At 39.1% G+C, this 19,954-nt stretch overlaps 1 protein-coding gene across 4 annotated transcripts in view; it reads left to right on the forward strand.

Annotated features, from left to right (window-relative positions):
• The first annotated feature begins 6,788 nt into the window (after window positions 1-6,788).
• Window positions 6,789-19,954, forward strand: part of TMEM132D (transmembrane protein 132D) — a 262,231-nt gene continuing 249,065 nt past the window's right edge. For 2 of the 4 annotated variants that reach the window (XM_068653582.1, XM_068653580.1), the window contains exon 1: window positions 6,790-7,681. Coding sequence is in view for 2 of the 4 variants with exons in the window: in XM_068653580.1 (XP_068509681.1) it covers window positions 7,603-7,681 (79 nt within the window). In the remaining 2 variants the exon portion in view is untranslated. Of the gene's footprint in view, window positions 7,682-19,954 lie in introns of all 4 variants that reach the window. The other 2 variants (XM_068653581.1, XM_068653584.1) reach the window with 2 other exon arrangements.

Here is a 19,954-nt window from a genome sequence, read left to right on the forward strand (position 1 = left end):
TTTTTCTTTCTGTACATTCATGGAGCTAGTGTAATTTTCCCCTCCCCAGTTTCCTTCTTCTGAAGCTTAATCTCCAAGGACAGCCGATGTTTATAGTGAGAAGGTAAAAATACTCTAGATATCTTCAGTTGCTTCCTCCTATTTACTGACTCTGCAGATTCAATATGAAATCTACTATAATGTGGAAGCTGTTTCCAATATACTGTAAGGGCTTCCTACCATATGGTCTCCCATCTGTGATAAGAATGAGGGTTTGGAGGAGAAAAAAGGCAAAAATTTGAGTGTGAGTTGAACTGTGTGCAATATTTGCCTTCTTTAAGGAAGGCTTGAAAAGTAAATATGTATATTATATGCATCATGAATCCTTCTACTTCCTGTTTATTCCACATAGCTGATTAAGGATTTACTGCACAAAAATAATGGTTATGAGGCCTGAAAAATTACTGAAACTGAGCACATCTCAAGAACTGAAATAAAATGATGATAAATAAAATCAGAAAGCTAGATTTAGTTTTAAAAGCTACACTTCTGGACTAGGTTTGAATTTGGCTCTAATATACCTCCTCATTTTGCTAGACTTATTTTAATCTTCCATTCACAGATAGATTATAAAGAACAAATAAACACTCCAATGTCAGGTTAGCCATAAGCAGCTAACAAAACCCATCAGATATAACTATTGTTTATCCTTCATTAGAAATTTATTAAAGATTTAAACTTTATGGATCAACCCTTAATATAGTGTAATTTAAGGTATATAGAATTCTGTACACAGATAAAGATATTTCAAACATTATTATTCAATTGCCAGTGATTTGAGGAACAAAATATTTTTATTATCTAATACAGATCCAGGAAGGGAAATAGACATTTTCTGTATACTTCAAAATAGCGCGTGCTCAGTTAATTTAAGAAATTCTATTTTTTAAAAAACAGGGTGTATCAATGCTCCAACTTTACAAACTGGAAGTACTGCTATTTGTTTGAATGCTTTTGTTTTACTGTTTCTTTATCTTTGCACTTTTACCTGTTATGTATTTCAGTAGATTCCAATTCCTGTTAAATTTTAGAAAAGAAAATATGCTGTTTCTCCCATAAGGAGTCTCAGGTTCAAGCTTCACAGAAAAAAAAAATAGCACTAGGGGTCACTAGCACTCCATCATTAGCAAGCATCTAGTAGAAAACATGGTTGATTTTGGTCTTGGCAGCAAGCCTATTTTGCTATGAAGTTCAGTAATACATGTATTTGTCTCCCAAACAGGCAAGCGTTTTAAGGTCTAGTGTATACATATAAGTAGACACCATATGTGTTTACAAAGATGTGTTTATGAAAGATCGCAAACTATTTGAAGCTGTTTTTTGTTGTTGTTGTTGTTTTTTCATATATTTGAATTTCTTGCTTCTGCCAAATTCATCGGTTGTTTTGTATTTCTTTGTGTATTTCATTCTAAGGGTGCAGTCAGCCTAGAAGTAATTATGCCCATATTTCACTGGGTCTTGAGAAACTGCACACCTTTTAAACACAACTCCCAACACATGGCACTAGTAAATGCTGTGCCTGTGCACTTGGATTCTAGGAGATGGCCACAAAGCATGAATTGTTTCTCAAAAAAAAAAAAAAAATCATTGATCACTGATTATCTGACCTCTAGTCACAGTGATGTGTAACAAAACTATAATTAGTGTATTTCATGTCTGTTATACTAAAAAATCATCAGATGAGTAAGCATAAAGCTGTATTTTCTAGTCCTTTTAACAAAAATTGATGTATTTTCAATATTTATTTCCATTAAAAGTGAACGTCTAAAAGATGAATTAAAAAAACCTCTGTAGGTCATCAAAATCACAATCAGTAATAGCTTATTAATTAAAAGAGGGAAATGGGATGGAATTCAGCAGGGAAGATAGAAAATACTTTTTTTTTTTTTTTTTTTTTTTTTGTATATACCACATCCTGGGGCATTCTGATTAAAAGTCCCTAATTCAGTCTATATAAAGACAAGGATATTTTTAAACAGCAAGGATTCTATTTCTGGTTCATACTGAAAACATTGTTGAAAACATCACGTCCATAGTAATTTTAAATGGGCTTTGCCATCTCAGAAGCTTGTAAGACATCACGTTTACTTGCCTTTAGTTATGTCTCAGAATAGTTATGGCAACATCCTCAGTTCTGTTACTTCATGCTGTCTGCTGCTAAAAACAGCTGTCAGTTTGAAAGTTATGCTATTGAGAATATTACTGGGTTTCACATTGGGCACTGTCATGTGTTTACGCTTGTGTGTTCTCCAGCCCCTGAGATTACTTCACTGATTGTAACTCAGGAAGCACAAGTTACACCAGGAGATAGCATTTCACTGCTCTGGAGGCTTCAGTTCAACCCAGCCAGAAAGCTGGAGTTTTGTTTGTGCCTACTAATTTTCTCATGATATATATATTTCTTCCTTTAGTGCTTTTCTTTTTCCTGATGTGCACCACTTACTGGATAGTTTATTTATTGAGCTCTTACTCAAGTTGGCCTCTGTATCTTACGAGATTTGGTCCATATAAATCAGTGCACTTTATTGTACTGCGAGTACAGTAGCAGCCAAAGCAGCTTTTAAAATCCTACCATCAGACGAAGCAGGTTAATATATTAGTTCATTAATTCAAATAAAAAAAGCCCTCTTAGATACACTTTTTGCCTATTGGAGAGCTGCTGATTTGGCTGATAACAGCCTACCTCTGTTGTGATAAGGTTCTTTGTCACTTTTGGAACTCATTTGGAACTAAGCTATTTCTGAGTTTTCATTGGAAACAAGGAGAGAGAAAACTGACTGACATCATCTACTTTTTCCAGCTATTGTGAACTGACAGAAAGCCCAGCAACATAAAGTAGCCTGATAGGAATACTATTCACCAGAAGGTTAGCGTTTGATCATTAAAGAGATAGGCACTCCAAGGGGTATTACAGTTGACAGTGGAACTACAAGCTGTCAGATAGATAGATTTTTATTTCAGCCTGGTGAAGATTTTGAACAGAATCTGCTTTTCTCATACAACAAAAGCATCGTAAACAAACCAAGTGATTTTATTTATTATTATTATTATTTATTTCTGTGGTATGAATGTACAGATAAGAATTAGTTTCAAACAAATTAAAGATTTAATGCTTCATCCTGCTGTCACTGAAACAAAAATCTAAGCTCTGGTTAATGTCAAAAGGGAGAAAGATCCAGACATTAATATGAAATTGAAGAGTGTGACTCAGTTTGGTCTTTGTGGTGTCTTCCATTATCTCCACCTGATTTTCATATTATTCATGTGGGAACATCACAAACAGGCTTCAGCTGCTGCCCGTGACTCAGCTGGCTGCTACATAGTGTGCACATGCAACAAAGAAGTCCCTTCCTGAAAGACTCTGCCTAACCCAAACAGAGGGAAGAGACCACAGATAGATGTGATTAAAAAAAAAAAAAAAAAAAAAAAAAGTGATAGAAAAATAAAATAGAAACTTCCACAAGTGGAACAACTGGTGTTTTGCTTTATGAGCAGCAGTCACAGTACACCTGCTGCTTCATGCCTATTAAACGTTTTGAAGACAACACATTAAATTGTATAAAATTGGCAGGAGGTCAAACTGATCATGCTGATTCCTTTTCATCTTCTGAATCTATGATTCTAACTGCTATTTATTTTGGATGTTGTGCAGTAACAAGCCCAGATAATCCATTTCAAGGCTATCTGTGCAATCTTCAAGCAACGTGTGAGTGTGTGTGTGGGGGGAAGAGCGGATAAAAATCTATCTGTAAAAATCAATGGTAAAGTATGTGCTGACTTCAGCAGTGCCAGGATTTTTCTCTTGGTTTAATGGAAAGTGAAAAATATTTCTGGAGAAAAAATGTGTAACCGTTCAATTTAAAAGAGTCAGTAATATGCCCTGCTATTCCAGGTCTGTGGACACAGAGAGAATTATTAGAATGCAATTGGCTTTTGAAATGGATTGTTTGCTTTCAGATCACTGGATACATTCTCTGTTTCCATATCTTTATATAAATATTTGTTTCCACCTCTAAAACACTTAGTAAGATACTGAGCAAAATTTCCAACTGACGTGGAAATATGTAGGAGTATAGAATAGCGGGCAGAGAAACATTTTTTCCCCGTTCCACCTGGCTTTGGTCTTCACTTTAGTCTGTGATTCTTTGCTGTGTCCATAGGACCCCTTCTAGGCTTGTACTTCTAGCCCGTTAATGAGGGAATGTCTCTAAAACAAAATAAAAGAATAAAACAACAACAACAACAACAACAAAAAGGAGAATCAATAAACTGATTAGAACAATTAGTAATTTTAATTACATAAAGCAGATTATATCTATCAATTGATAGATCGCATTGAAGATGAAACAAGAAGTCTCAGGGTAACAATGGATTTTCTCATTAATTTGCTGGATGGATTTCTACCATTATAGTTTGTCGTAGGTTGTGGAGATGCACTTCTGGAAGACCCTTCATTGTCTCTTGTGTTTTCCTAAAGCCAGTTCTTCTTTCATGATTAGTTGCATTAATTACCCAGAAAAGATTAGACGTACTTGCCAAAAAAACAGGAAGATGCCTTTTCATTACTGAATAGCATGAATTGATGTGATTTTTCTGCGGCTGGTGTCTAGGAAAGCTTTCCATTGCTAATCGCAAAGTGTTAGATGCCTGGGCTAGAGTTTGTGGTGCTGAAGCACTCACAGGGAGGCCCCGGAACTGGACACCCCCCGTACAGAGTGAAACCCAGCAAGCAGCCTAATCTTCTGCTGTCACATTGCTGAAATGCCCACGAAGGGGGATTCCTGCTGTACAGGGATTGCTGGGCGAATGCAAGGAAGGAGTACGCTCACTCCTGGTGGGATGGGAGGCATCAGCGTGTTGCTAACTGGGTCAGCCTTGGAAAGGCCTGAGAGCCAGAGCTGGCTCCTGGGGGTAACGGTGTAGCGGCAGGAGAGGAGGATGTTGACAAAACATTGTGTGCCCATTACTGCCTGCTGAATGTCAAATGTCTGCTGAGCGCTTTGGAGAGAGAAGGGTGGTGAAGCATAAAATTTAATAATGGGTTACTGACCTTTTAGCGTGACTTTTAAAAACATTAAGGAAAAATAACAGTTTAAATTAAAAAAATATATATCACAATGCTAAACTTAGAAATTTATTCAGTGAATAGCATCATTCTGGACATGGATAAAGGATCCCTAGTTTCCACATTTTTGCTGGAAATTTAAATAAGAGCTTCCAAATCTGCCATTTCAATAGCAGCATTGCAAAATGAAAAGGGAAAGAATGTAGTCTTACAAATATAGTACAGCTGGCATTAAAGCTGCAGTTCTACCACTGCTGCTGCCATTCTATCTGTCTAGTTGTCACTGAGTGATGGGAAGGCAGTAGGACAAAACATCACCAAATGTTGCCCAAAAGGACAAAAAACAAAAGCTATGCACTGGCCAGAGAGCCAGAAGCTCTAAAAGTGAGGAGAAAATAATCTTATTTTTTAATTCCAGGAAAATCTATTTTTTCTTCTTAAAGAAACGCTGGCAACAATTCCCCCCACGCACATCTGGAGAGAAAGCTATTCCTTCTTTGCATTTTTCAAAGAATATGTGAAGCTCTTCTTTATCCACCAGAACACAGGTTAACTGTGTGTTGTGCTGGCCTATGTCACCTACTTACTGAATGAAGCTGGGCATTGGCTTCCCCAAATGACAAGATAGTTTTATCTTGGATACAGACTATTAATTAATAACAATTCTTCTGTGTTGGACAATACTGTAAGTTTTTGGTGACAACATATCATGTCAATAGCATTTTTTTCTTTCTTCAGAGAGCGGATGTTCTGAGATGGCACACCTGTTTCAGGTATAACATCATTTCTAGAGGTTTGCTTCAGTTCAGGACTGGCGAACCTCTCTAGGATTGGCGATACTTCTAAGACTGATGTGATCTAGAATGTTTCTGTGTTGTCACACAAAATACTGCCTTTTCTCATTACATCGTTGATTGTGTATTTCTGAGTGTTGGCAAACAGTGCACACAGCCTCAGTGTGCACTCAGACTCAGTTTATTTTGACCCACTTTAAAGCTTCAGTCATGCAGCTCGTAATATAAAAAACGTTTTTTTTCATTCCCAAACACGTACTCTATGAAGGGAAAAAGTAGTTATAAGTTCTCAAAGCTGCTTTTTTATTTTCTTTAGCTAGCACTGTAGTAAATTGCATTTTGCTGCCTTTCTATCTGCCAAGTGCAATACAAGTCTCATTACTGAGCATGACCGAAGGTTTGTGCTAGCCGAATGGTTCTGGCACTCCCACCCGCTGTAAAGGAAAACCTCAGGGCAGCTACCTCTCCCCAACACTTTATTTTGAACACCACTTAGAGGAAACGTAGGCGTTTTCCCCGCAGTTCTTGCAACGTGCATCACGCGTTCTGCTCCCAAGTCTTCACTGCTTCCCCGTTCTGGCTGCGCGTTTTGTTGGGCATCACCATTCGCCTGCCCCAGCGGATGAGGACACGGCGGGGGGGGGGGAGGCGCAGGGGACGAACCCGCACCGCGGGCGGCTCCTGCGCGGCTGTGGCCGTGTCCTGGCGGCTCGTCTACCCCCGGACTCCCTGAACCGCCGGTCCCCGGGTGCTGGGGCTGGGAGCGGGCGCACCGGGGGGCGCCGGGGCTGGGCCCGGCAGCCCCGCTCCGCCCCGCTCCGCCCCGCTCCGCGCCCCCCTGCCCGCGGATTGGGGCTGCCGGGCTGCCCGCTGCGAGGCGGGGCTGGGCTGGGCTGGGCTGGGGCGCTTCTTTAGCCGCTCCTTTCCCTCATCTTTTTGGGGTTTCCGTGACGCCTCCCGCCTTAAGGCTCTGCCTTGCCTCAAACAGCAACCGCGGCTCGCGGAGGATGGGCCGGAGCCGGCGGAGGCGGGCGGCCGGGGGGGAGGCCGGGGCAGGGGTCGCGGGTCCCGGGCCGGGCTCCAGCCACGCTGCCCCAGCCGGGGCTCCAGGTCCCCGCTGGCCTCGAGAGCCGTGAGCGCTGCCGTGCCGCTGGCCCCCCCGCTGGCGGAAAGTCAACCAAGTCAATGAGGAGACTGAGAACTTGAGGGGGGAGAGGGGGGGAAGAGGAAAAAAAAAAAAAAAGCGAACAGCAACACAACCCTGCCTCCGTGCCTGGGTGCTTTGCGGGCTGAGCAGCAGCGCCTAAAGGCAAAGTTGGGCGCCCCGGCCTCGCCGGGCTGCGGGCACGGGCTGGGTGAGCGCAGAGCCCTCGGCCCCTGCCCAGCGTCTGGCCGCGGGGGGCTGCGGAGGGGGCTGCTCGCCCGCCTCCCGCAGCTGCGGCTCGGGGCCAAGGGTGCGCTCGCACCGTTTTGCTATTTCTTTCCCGAGAGGAGAGGGTTTTTCTTTCAGCATCGTCTGTTTTGAAGCAAGGAGGGAGGAGAGGGGAGGGCTGAAGCTAAAGAAGTAAGTCCTCTCTCCGAAGGAAACGCCTTTTGTGCTCTCAAGATGACCTTTGCTGAAAATGCAGTCTCTTCAGCTGACCAATCTGTATTTTGACTACAAAGTGCGTGAAACTCAGCCCTCACTTCCCTACCAAGCCTAGGATGTGTACTTCTGGGATTAGCAATATGGGGCATCTGTTGTCGCCTCTCCTCTTGAGCCTGGCAGCAGTTTTTTCCAAAGGTAAGGCTCACTCTGTTTCACTGCATCTTGTTGTTTATTTTACATACACAACCTCTGTCCCCTCTCTCTGTGATGTCTTGAATGTTGATACTCACAATTCATGACTGCAAGACTTGGGGGGGAGTCATGTGTTAGTCAAAAACAAAGATATCCTGGTGGGAAATTCTCAGTGGCAGGATTTATTTATTTTTGTTTGACTGTGGCAGCCTAGTGGTTTAGGGAGACACTTGTTACCTGCATAGCATATTTTTGATCCTGTAGTAGATGCTGCTGGTGAGCTGAGTTGGGAACTCATCTTTGGATTGCAAAGGGTTTTATTGTCTTGAAATTTGAAATCTTCAGGGTATGGGCTATCGGAATTAGCTGCTCTGCCATTCTGTGTGATTTTTCAAATTAAAAATCCTGTACCTTAGACTTGGCAGTGTTTAACTGGACCAGAGAAATACGTGCTTGCTGAAATGTTTAAAAGCCGTGACAAGAGCCCAAACCAGGTGCCTGGCATTCTGCATGCTGAATAGAGTTTGAGTGTCCTGACAGCAAGTCTTCAGATGCCTCAGTGGTATCTTGCCCACAGGTATGCTTACAGCAAGGATCAGAAAACCAGTGTGTGGACAGTGCACACGTCTGTGCCTATTTAAATATTTCTTTGAACTTAAAGTTTTCAATTATGGCTGCAGCCAAAGATAAATATATTTTTGCACTACTTAGTTGAGATAAGCATTCCTGTGTAATGTAAGTTAGGACAAGTATACATGTGTACTGCAAAAGCATTGCATGTTAACAGCTATATCTTGTCAGGAAAACAAGATTAAAGTTTGCATGTTTGCTCTTTCATGAGGAGTAATAGCATATACATTTAATTTATGAGTTTGCAAACATACTGATAGAGTTCTGCTTAGAGACAGATCACTATTAAAAAAAGGTATTAATTACTCTTAACACTTTGACATTTCAAGATATCAACACTTTTTTTCTTAAGTGAGTTATTTTTACTAATTGTTTTGTATCCAATATTGAGTTTACTGCCAGAAGGTGAAGTACATAGCTGTCTCTTTCTGTGGCGGTTCCCTATGTAAAATTCACTTCTCCTTCTTTCCTTAGAACAGGTTGAAAAAGAAAGAAACAAAATTATAAGTCTCCTCAAATGTTACCTAAATGCAGTGCCCACATAAGTACAGTTTTAAAGTTGCAATTGGAAATGCATTAGCAGCAGGGATTGGAAGTCTAAGTCTTTTGAAATGATTACTTCATTCACATGGCACACCAGTAGCTTTTGATTACCCAGCTAGGCTGCGAGTTATGTATTTTATTATGAGCAATATCAGTACTTTGAATAGGCTATGAATGCAGTAAGAATCCTTTTTTTTTTTTTTTTTTTTGGTGTGTTTCAGTTTGCAGCCTTAATGCTGCACTAACAGAGGGCTTGACTGAGATTGCAGCTTATTCCAAGGTTGGGGTATAAGTGGCATTTAAGTCCTACTGAGTACAGTGCTTGCTTTATTGCCAGCTCAGCAATTATAACATTCATGTATGATTTTATTTTTAAATATTACTTCTCCTTTGAAAGATAAACATAGGCGGAAACTTACACAAGGAAAGGAGGTCTCTCAGGTTGAAAAGAATACTATAGAGACTGATGAGCGAGATTTTTCTATGTATTATAAAGTGCCATTAAATTTGATATTTCCCATTAAATCCCACTTTTCCCCAGGATTCTATTAGAATTACTGGCATTTTCTGTGCTATTTATTTTGCACTTCAGACATCCCACACAGTACTATGTGGTAGCTAGGACTCTGCTATTTGGTAATATAGATATCTACATTTAATGTGATTGTCTGTCCCCAAATGATGTAACAGACTCCAGCTGTGCTACTATGCCTTAGTACTTTGAAGAGACCAGAGAGATATCTATCTCTGTATCTAGAGATATACAGCAGGTTTAGATTTACTAGGCAATGCATAAGGTTGATTTCCCCCTCAATCCCTGTAAGAAGATGAACACAAAACAAAAATATAAATCAGACTTGATTACTGCTGCAGGGCATGTTTCTTTGATGCTGTTCTGTTACTAATAGAAAAAATTTCTCATTTATAGTATAATGACAAAGTTTTCCTAAAGAGATACCAAATCTTTTAACCTGCAACAGCAATCAGCTGTCTATTGTGTGTAGGTCTGTGGCTGATTACACAGAGCCATGGCAACGCACCTTCTTCCTGCACAGTTTCCAAATGTTTCAGGTAATAATGCTGAAGACTTGAGAATACTATTGTGGTTTTGCTTTGCTTTTATCTTATATATGGAGAAAATAGCTCCAGCTTGAGTAGTAAAATGTTGTTTTCTATAGTGAGCTTCATGTTCTTATTGGAACAATTTGTCACTGATGATATAGTCTATGTATTTAAAATGTTGTACAGCCTAAATGTGTGTGTGTATATATATATGTGTATGTGTACAGAGAGAGAGATTATAATGCTATGTAACTGTAGTTAGGGAAGCAGCTGCATTTTACAGCTTTGTCCTCAACACAGTTTTGTTTTGTTTGTTTGTTTTTTCTTGACTCCATTCTAGGTAGCTAGTGCTTGCCCGCAGTCAGCTGGGTATGTCACTACTTGGTATCAGCTGTGAAAAAATTCTTTGGAAATATTCAGTTGAAAAAATAGACAAACCCAGGTGATGTTAATGAAAACAGACTAATACAACAGGCACATGGGCATTTTGTTCCTGTGTTTAAGGTGGAAAACTCTCATTAGCTTCACTGGAGTAGGGTGAAAACTTGATATTGTACTTGAACACTAGATTCCATCCTTGCCTAAGTCTGTATTGAACTGAACATCTCCTGAAAGTAGCTAAATAATTTTAGGATGTATATAGTGAGACTTAAGGTGGAGGAGCCTTTTTATTTGACAGCAAGTATCCATAATATAAAACAACAACAATAAGAAATTTGAAATTAATTATAAGCTAAGAGAAACAAAACAAGAGAATATCGTAGTGACTTTCTGCCTGTGTTCTGCTGAGCATTCCACGTTGTCATTTGGGCTGAAATCTTCCTGCAAGTGCTTTCTAATGAGATCTCAGGCCACGTAGCTGCTGTTTTGATTTGCTTTTTCTCTCAGTTCTTATCAGTGTGGAGGCTTGGCAGATGTGTTAGGCAGGATTACCTTGTATAGCCTGAAGAGTGTTCCCCACAGGCTAGAGATGTGGATACTCCATTTGCAGCAATGCCATCCTCTAACTATAGGAAAACTGGGGGAAAAAAACTCCCAGAAACCAAACTCCCAAATGCTTAGCTTTGACTGCATTATAGGAGATAAGCATGAGGATATTTGGATTTAATTTGCTACTGTTTCCTTTGAAATTATTCATGTTATAGTATTGGTTGAACCCTCTTGATACCCAATGAATCTTATAGTATAGAATATCTTTGTCTCATCACGGACAAACTCTCTTTGGCTTTCTCTATGTAGTTTTATTCATTTCATGATGATACTTCCTGTCAGAATATGTCATTCTGTCCACAGTAATTGCTGAAATAATTAAGTTATGATTTCAGTGGATTATATCTTTGTGAATTGTGGCTATATAGGGAGCCATATTCCTTCATTTTAATTTTACTTGTGCATCCACTGGCAGTGGTGTGCAAAGAACAAGACTGCTGAGCTCCCTGGTTATGTTCCATCTTCCAGGGTGCTGTGGGCCATTTCTGAAGATGTGTGTGTGCAGATCTTTCACTGACATTGAAGTGCACTGTGAACGTAGTATAAATAGAAACATGGAAAATGAAAAGCTGAGGAGTGCAACAACCTGTGTTTCAGCACTACTTACTTTGTGTCATTACTCTGGAATACTGACTACATAGGAATGGAAAATGGTGTTGTATAAGGGATTAAAATTGATGATTCTATTTGTTTTAACGCATGTATTCTTTTTTCCCCTTCTGTCTTGATGGTGACTAGACAGGAGTTCAGAATTGAAATTCAATTCATGTTGACAGATTTTGATGGTGATGATGAGGGACATGTGCTTTTTCTTGAAGTAACAGTGTTGACCCAGGCACCTGCTGCTCTTGCTGTGCAGTTGATATGTATAGAAATTTCACTGCATGCTGATTTCAGATGGCTACTGCTTAGATGAACATAAAGTACAAGTATGGTCAGTAAGAGTTTTTCTCTTAAGCTTTGTCTATGTGCAGAAATCAAAAAAGTTAGCCTGAAAATTCAAAAGATAAAAGAAATCTTTCTAGCTTAGGTCTCAAGCTGTTCCCATGAAACCAAAGTTTTTGTGTATTGTCCCAGCTGCATTAAATTTACTGTCTTTTGAGGCATTATGTGAGGGAAGGGGAAACTGAGTTGCACTTTTTTTTTTGCGCTCATTCTGTTTCTTGCCACAGTGTACTTCTGGGAGAAGCCCAGTTTTGGTTTCTTTCAGCAAAAATCATAAATTCAGACTAAACTTAAAAATTCTACAGCTAGACCGATGTTTTATTTGTCAGCTGCAATGCTGGTTTAATGTGATTTGGTTTCTATTTTCCTGTAATGCTCTCATTTTTTACTTCTGTCTTTTCTTTTATTAGTTCTGTGGGACTGGCAAGCTCTGTGACACCAACTAATGTTTTAGGTATTAATAAAAGCAGCTTCATTCAATAAAGATCTGTTTTATTTAATAAAAGAGAGAATCAAAAGATAATCTGACTTTTCATACTGCATTCTCATTCAATCAGCCTCCTAAGGTTATTGTGGATGCCAAGTCTAGTGGCAGTCTATCACTGGTCCTAGGATATGTAAACATGTCTCCAGACTGATTGATTGCACAAAAGCTGAAGAGGCAGCCGAGGTTCATTGCAGGTTTGGTTTCTAAAGTGTTACATTAAATTACTTGATTTTCACCAGTCTTCATAATATTGCCTGTTGCAATATTAATGACAGTTCAAAATGAAGTGGATTCTAAATAGTTCAGAGACATTTAGATAACACTAATTATTATGAGTAGATTGAAGGTACATATTTGACGATGTTAGGCTACTTCACCCTGCTCTGCAGGGGGAAAACTAACTCTAGAAAGAGGACTGGTTTCTTCATGTCCTTGATTTCTTCTTATATTGAATAGAATTAATTCCAGTATAAGATGCTAATCTGATGGTCCCACAGAGCTAATGGATTCGAAGTCCTCATAGTTCAGAGTGCAGCCTTTGTAGCATCTCTGCAAGCTTCCACTTACTATTTTAGTAGTGTGACTTAAACTTGAAGAGAGGATGATATAACTTACAGGTCTGTGATATAAGATATTAGGTCCATCCATAGATCCACAGTGGGTGTGATCCGGAGCCCATTACAGTCAGTATATGGGTTTCCACTGCTTTTAGTGAGCCTTAATTCACAGTTTTCTGGTGTGGTATTTTTCAGCCTGTGGCCCACACACTGGTGGTGATTCATAGAACATCTGAGTGGTGTTATGAAGCCAGTGCCAGAAATCTCATGCATGCAAGCTAGAAAAGAACAAAGGGAGGAAATAAAAGTAGCAAGAGTGCTTTCAGAGTGCATCCCAATTCCTGCTTGGTTGTAAACAAAGACCTTTGTGACAATACTGTGCAAGATGGTCTGGATTTCTTCCAAAAAAACAAACAAACAAACAAAAAAAACAACCTTAGATTGCTCTTGTCCTTAACAGGTTTGAGGAAAAACCACTGTAGTAGCCTAAATGTAGTAATTTAAAAAATTCTCTAAACTGGTACTGCCTCAGTAATTCAGACACAGTAACTGATGGTGTGTTTCTAATCACCCCAACACAGGTTCACTTAAATCAACATTGAGCAGTGGTTCAATGAAGCAAGGTAGGAGTAGTCTGCCTGTCACTCATGGCATCTGCACTGCAGGGTCAATTAACTTCCAAAAAAGCTTCTGCTGTCCTCATAAAGGATGTTTGCTTGCTTTTACACCCTCAGACTTGTTTTTTAATTAAGGTTTCCAGAAAGATTTTTGAAGGGAGTTTTCTGTATTGCACAATTGCCTCCATGCAAGTTGCTCAGCATAATGCAGGCACTTTTGTTTCTTGTACAGACCACATAGAAATGGTTGGCAGTGGAAGTACCTAGGCTGATGCAATGTTTCACAAAATTTGAGATGTATAGTCTTTCCTCCCCTTCTGTAGTCAGTTCATCTTCTCATAGGCCCATCTAGATCCATTTTAAAGTTACTTTGATTTGGTTTGTTCAGTCATTTGGATTTTTGGTGATAAATAAAAACTTTAGTGACAATGTTGTGTAAGATGATCTAGATAATCATAAGCTGTTCCAGCAATTTGCTATAGTAATGGTTAGTAACCCTCTTCCAGTCGTAGTTTATTCGATAACATTCTATACCAATTTCCTTTTCTGCTAATGGTATCCTTTAATCTTAAAAGCTCTTCTCATTGGTGGAACACATTGGACCTCATTAATTGCAGCTTTGCAGGTAGAGTAAGCAAAATAAAACCAAATGTAAAAAGGACCGTGTAGGCTGTAAAACATGAGAATGAAGATGGATATTGAATAACACAGATCCTACAAAAAGAGCAAAATAAATGAGTTAGCTACATACAAAAAAGTAGCAGAAGAAATAATAGGGCCATGCAGAAATGTGGAAGGATGTCAGTATACTTTATTCTTGGCATATACAACATATGAGGTAGACTAAGAAGCAGACACTATCAGATGTCTGCTCCAGCTGAACCAGGATGCCTTACAATGTTCCTTTTCCATCTATTTGCTGTCAAGGTAGGCAGTCTGCAGAATGTTTTCTGTGGAGCAAGGCAGCTGTCCAGATATCCATGCAGCTGAGGCTGCATGTCTTGTGTGCTTCCAAAGCTTCTGAATGAGTGAGCTTAGTTCCATCTAATGCTAAATGATCTCAGAGTCTTCAATTTCATTGGCTCGCAGCATCACTTACTTTATATTTGAAATGCACATTTTGTCTTTAATATACCTTATACCAGTGCATTGCACAAGAAGGGAAATCCAAAGTTGGCAGAGATAACCAGCCAATAGAGTGTCTGTCTGAATATGAATCCAATTCATGATATAACAATGGTAACAATTCCACTTAGTCTTCAATGGGTGCACTTATCAAAGATCCTGGATTAACAGATAATCATGTGCTCCAATTTTCTACTAAGCCATGGTGATTCATTCCAGCAATCTTTAAGAAAAGGAAACAGTGGGGATTTGAATGTTATTCACACTTTGTCACTCTGTAAACAGCATAGGATAAATACTATTAGAATTTTCACTGCTTAGAATTGTCACCGTGTCACTTTGTTTTGGATCTCTCAAACTCAGATCATAGGAGTTAGGCACTTTGGGAATTAAGCTCACCTACAGAATTTGGCTCATGTGAAAACATTAGAAAAACTTGGTCTAGCTTCTACAGAAGAGAATAGAAAAGGGACATCTGCAAAAGAAGTGTCTGCTGACCTGCCCACATGTCCACTAGATGTGTGGGCATCCAATTTGTGACCAACTGAACTTTGTCAGCCAGACTCAGGGCAAGACCACTTTTCCCAAACATCTCCAGAGAGTTTCTTTGTCCCCATTCTTAGACATCCTGCTGAAATGCTAACTGCTCAGTAATCCTGTAAATCAGGGTGTGAAAAGACGTGGATCCAAGATTTAATGGACACTTTTGAAAATCTTAATCTTTATGAGTTGTGGTGTCACTGACAGTGACAAAGAGCTGTTATATCTTCTATCATTAACAAAAGCAAGGTATTGCTTTTTAGAGCTTGAGATGATGCTCTCCATGTATTGTTTCCTTGTTTACTAAGGGTTTATCTGTAAAAGTTCTTTTATTCCATATCCTTGTCCATGTTATTGGGCAAAAAATTGTAAGGGGATCATGACTTCAGCTGTGCTCTGCTTTCTCCTATGGCAGTTGACTGTGTCCCCTGCAGCAGTTGTCTGATAAGAGATGATTTCTTGCATACTGAACGCTTGTGCACAGTAGGATTCTGTTACATACTTCTGACTCTTTGACACCAACTGCCCACTAACGTGGTTTTAATGGGTTTCCACTGAGCCAGGCTGTACTACAGCCCTGACAGCATGCTCCCTATTTAAAAAAAAATAAACAAAATCTCTTCAGAAAATCTATTTCTGAACATTGGCTTCTCCAACAAAATTGAGGATTACATTATGTTTGGTATTCTGGAGGCAGAAATATCTCTATTTGATATGGAAAAATGACTGATAAAATGGTCTTGCGATAGTGCTATTTTTTTAATGATCTTATAAAACATTATTTCTTGTTCCATTCCCCCCATCCACCCCCATCCACCCTCTTTTTTTTTTTTTTTTTTTTTAAGTCAGGTATTATCATCTGCTTACAGAAATGCAATAATTTCACCTTTTTGGATTTTTTTTTTTTTAATTGAAAGCTGAGGAATGTAGTGGTTTACCATGGTGATTTAGAAGCCAGGGTGTCCACTGGCCAGTTCTCTGCTATTATTTTTTTTTTTTTTCCTTTTAATCTGTCTTTCCTTCTCTGAATGCGAGTTCTTCATAGAAGGACCTATTTATTGCTGCTTGCATAGCATTTGCTCCTCTCTTCAGATGAGGCTGTACGTTTTACCACATTACAAGTAGTTAGTTAATGGTTTGAGTTAGGCTGTTAGAAATGGAAGCACAGCATTCTGATTGGCCTGGTCACTGGACAGCATTAAAAATTCAGAGGTCTGTTAGAATAAAGAATAAGAGTACGAAAAGGGAAGAAATAAAGATGAGAAGAAAGCATCTGTGTGAATAAAAAACTTTGAAAAGCTTAACTAGATCCTATCCATTGATGTTACAATTAATAAACTATCTAAACCTCTAAACCTTTTCAGACAGTGATATGATACGGGATACTGAGGTCCTTATAAAAAAAGATAAATTAAAGATAATTTTATATTTCTTTGTTACAATCCATATTACTAAACTATTAAAGAAACACCTGATGTTGAACAACTGTGTTAATAATGCAACATTACTTACAATGAAAACATATATATATATTTTCTTCTGGCAGGTGTTACAAGTATTAGAAATATTTAATTCCTCCTCTACTCCTTCATGTTTTTGGGGTTTATTTTAATCTCCTTCATGTCTATAAGTTGCAAGCATACTGGGTAGTGTGACTGTGGTGAACTTGTGAAAGGAACTGTTGGCTAGTCTTCTGTTATTGATGGGATGTGAAAATTGAAACTGGTAGAATGAGTGTATTCTTCTGAACTTCTGAGCTGACTTGTTGAGAACACAGAATCAGAGACAATCATGTTCTTCAGTATTGAAGTTCTTTTTTTGCTTAATTACATGGATTTTGACCTCCAGCCAGAGTGAAGGTTTCCTTCTGAAGCATGTATTTCTTTTGTCTTTTCCATGTCCCCCTATGCAGTGCTACTCCTGGTTTGTAGGTCTGTGTAGGGAGTTGATACAAGATATTTGAACCACTATTTCTAACTGCCCACTGACTGGAGAATAACTGATGCTGAAGTCTCCAAGGATGGTCTTCCACAGTTTTTTGTTTTAAGTGAATAGGCCATGAGGTTAAGGCAGCTTTTCAGTAGACTGTGAGGTGAGCAATGTCTTCAAATAAAAACCATAAAAGACATTTGTGACAGTCATTAGCTTTGGAACCTTTTATTAAAAAAGGCATTTAGCATTTTTAACCTGTGGAATATGCATATGGTTGTACAACTTCTCAGAAAACTGGCAACAGTTCCAATGACCATTTAATAAGAAATAGTCATCGTCAGAGCTATGTTAATTAAAATTTTGAATTACATGAATCTTTGCTGTCTCCATTTCTTTTTTTTTTTTTTTTCCCTTTTCTTTCCTGGCTTGTTTGGTTGAAAGGTTGTGGGCCATCTTAGCAATAACGCACCCAAGTGCAGGTTCCCTGTATGTTCCAGTAGATTTCTTTGGACTTACTGCCTTTTGAAATCAAACAGCTTCCTGAGGTCCAGAATTCATACTAAATTTTATGGATGAAATCTCAAGTTAGACAAAAATACATAGCAAATATCACTGTGAATCCCCTCGAGAATCAAAATGGTATTTCCCAAACACTAGCTAGCAGGCTGATATTTTGAGTTCTGTCTCAGTGCTCCTATTTCTTTGCTTTGTTAATGCTTCATTTAAGTAATGGATGAAATGCTAACTAAAATAAATACCTAAGATCTGTAATTCCTACACAGTTCTTTGTGGCTGCTGCTAGTTTTTTTTTTCCTTTTGTTCTATCATAACTTTGGATAGTGCTGTAGATGTTCCCTGCTTTTTCTGCTACAGTAGTTTAAAATACATATATCAGCAATCACCTGTCTCTTTTCTTGCCTATTTAGACTCTTTATCTGAGTAGCAATAGTAATGGTACAATGGTACGATGATCCCTGCTGAAGCACTTATTTGTTTGTTTTCTTTCTATTTCTATGCAGTCACACGCTCCTTTCATTCCTTCATCTGTTCCTATGAAAAAGATGCATTGGTTTTGGATCAGATCCTGAAAAATATGCTTATAAGTGGAGAATACTATACATAGTAGCCCTTTTTCATGGTATTTATAGTTATGATGGTTAAAGTATCTTTGCATTATAGGTTCTCATCAAGTAATCAAATTGCATCGATAATAGTAAAAAGGATGGTTCATGAAGAGATTCTTTTCAGCAGCTTTAGAAGAGAACGATGAATTTGGCAGCATATTTGCAGTGCTAACAAATCTGGGCTTTGGAAGTCTAAATCAGGAACACTGAGTTCAAAACTGAAGATCCCTCACAGAGATGTGCTGATAATAATTGCCTTTGGTTGCAGTGAGGAGCACTCAGACCTCAGATGATTTTAGTTGTTGCCGCAGGTCATATGACAGTCTCTCAGGTAATCAGCTCTGTCAAACCCAGAATCCTTAAGGCCTACATCTTCTGTCTTGAGGGCTTTTGGGAGACAGTGAAGGTCAAGGGACAAATTAAGATTCCATAACAAATGCAAAGAGTGTTATAGGGTATTATTCGGTGTAACAGGACTGTTCTAGTGTTCTGGTTTGTTCTGTGGAGTTCTAAAGCCCATGATTTCTTCCTAGTTCTTGTTTGTGTTTGCCAGAGGAAATTAGCTGGTATCCTGGTCTTCATAGCTGTGGTGACACTGTGCCATTCCCTCAATTTCTTTGGTATGGTCTTGGTCTTTGGCTTTTTGCAAAAGTTTTCTGCCAGTTTGATCTTTTTGTCAGAAAAAATCACATTCTCGCACTTGTTTTACTTTTTTTCTGATGGATGGGCACTGTCAGAATCTTTTCTGGATTCTATGGAATTTTTGTAGCAGTTTGTTCTATACTTGTTTGGCATCTGTTTTAGGAATAGAAAATTTATTTCTTTATTTAGTTCCTCTACTTGATTTACCTCATCTGGAGAAAAGAAGGCTAAGAGGTGACCTTATTGCTCCTTACAGCTTCCTGAGGAGGGAAAATGGAGAGGGAGCTGCTGTTCTCTTCTCCCTGGTAATCAGTGATAGTATGTTCAGGAATGGCACAAAGCTTGCTGGGGAGGTTCAGACTAGATAGTAGGAAAAAATTCTTTACCGTGAGGGTGGTCAAACATTGGAACAGGCTCCCTAGAGAGGTGGATGATGCCTCGTGCCTGTCAGTTTTTGAGAGGTATTTGGATAATGCCCTTAATAACATGCTTTAACTTCTTCAGGGCTAACCTAAAAAAAAGTGGTCAGGCAGCTGGGCTTGTTAAACTCCCTAGGTCCCTTTGAACTAGTCTATATTCTGTATTGTTTGTCCTGGTCTATATCCAGCTGGTCATCTGCAAATGCTACTTACTGGTGCCACTTCATTTTCTTCTCCAATGACTGAACAAATGTTTCTCAGACATTCAGGAAACAAATTCCTCCATAGTTCTTGCAATTTCTTCCTTCCAGTAATCAGTGCTACTACTGCTTTCTTTCCAACTGCAAAACCAAGTCTTATTTTTAGCACCGAAATGAACAGAAGGAATCATGGAGAACAGGCTATAATTTTAGATTTTGAGATGACATTGAACTTGCAGTACTGACCTGTAGGGGTTTTCAGAAAATAATTGGAAAGTTAGGCTGGGAGCCCAGAAATTTAAGATTGAGGGCAAGCATGAAGAAATGTATAAAAATTGGAAGATGACAAAAAGAAAGAAAGATCAGACTGTGTTCTACTCTGCAGACTCTGTGTTCTGTGCTGCAGAGTAAGAACTGGTAGTGAAGAATGGGATTGTGGAGATGGGGTAATAAAGAAAATCAG

Source organism: Anas acuta, chromosome 17 (assembly GCF_963932015.1).
Source record: "Anas acuta chromosome 17, bAnaAcu1.1, whole genome shotgun sequence".
NCBI classification, from domain to species: Eukaryota; Metazoa; Chordata; class Aves; order Anseriformes; family Anatidae; genus Anas; species Anas acuta.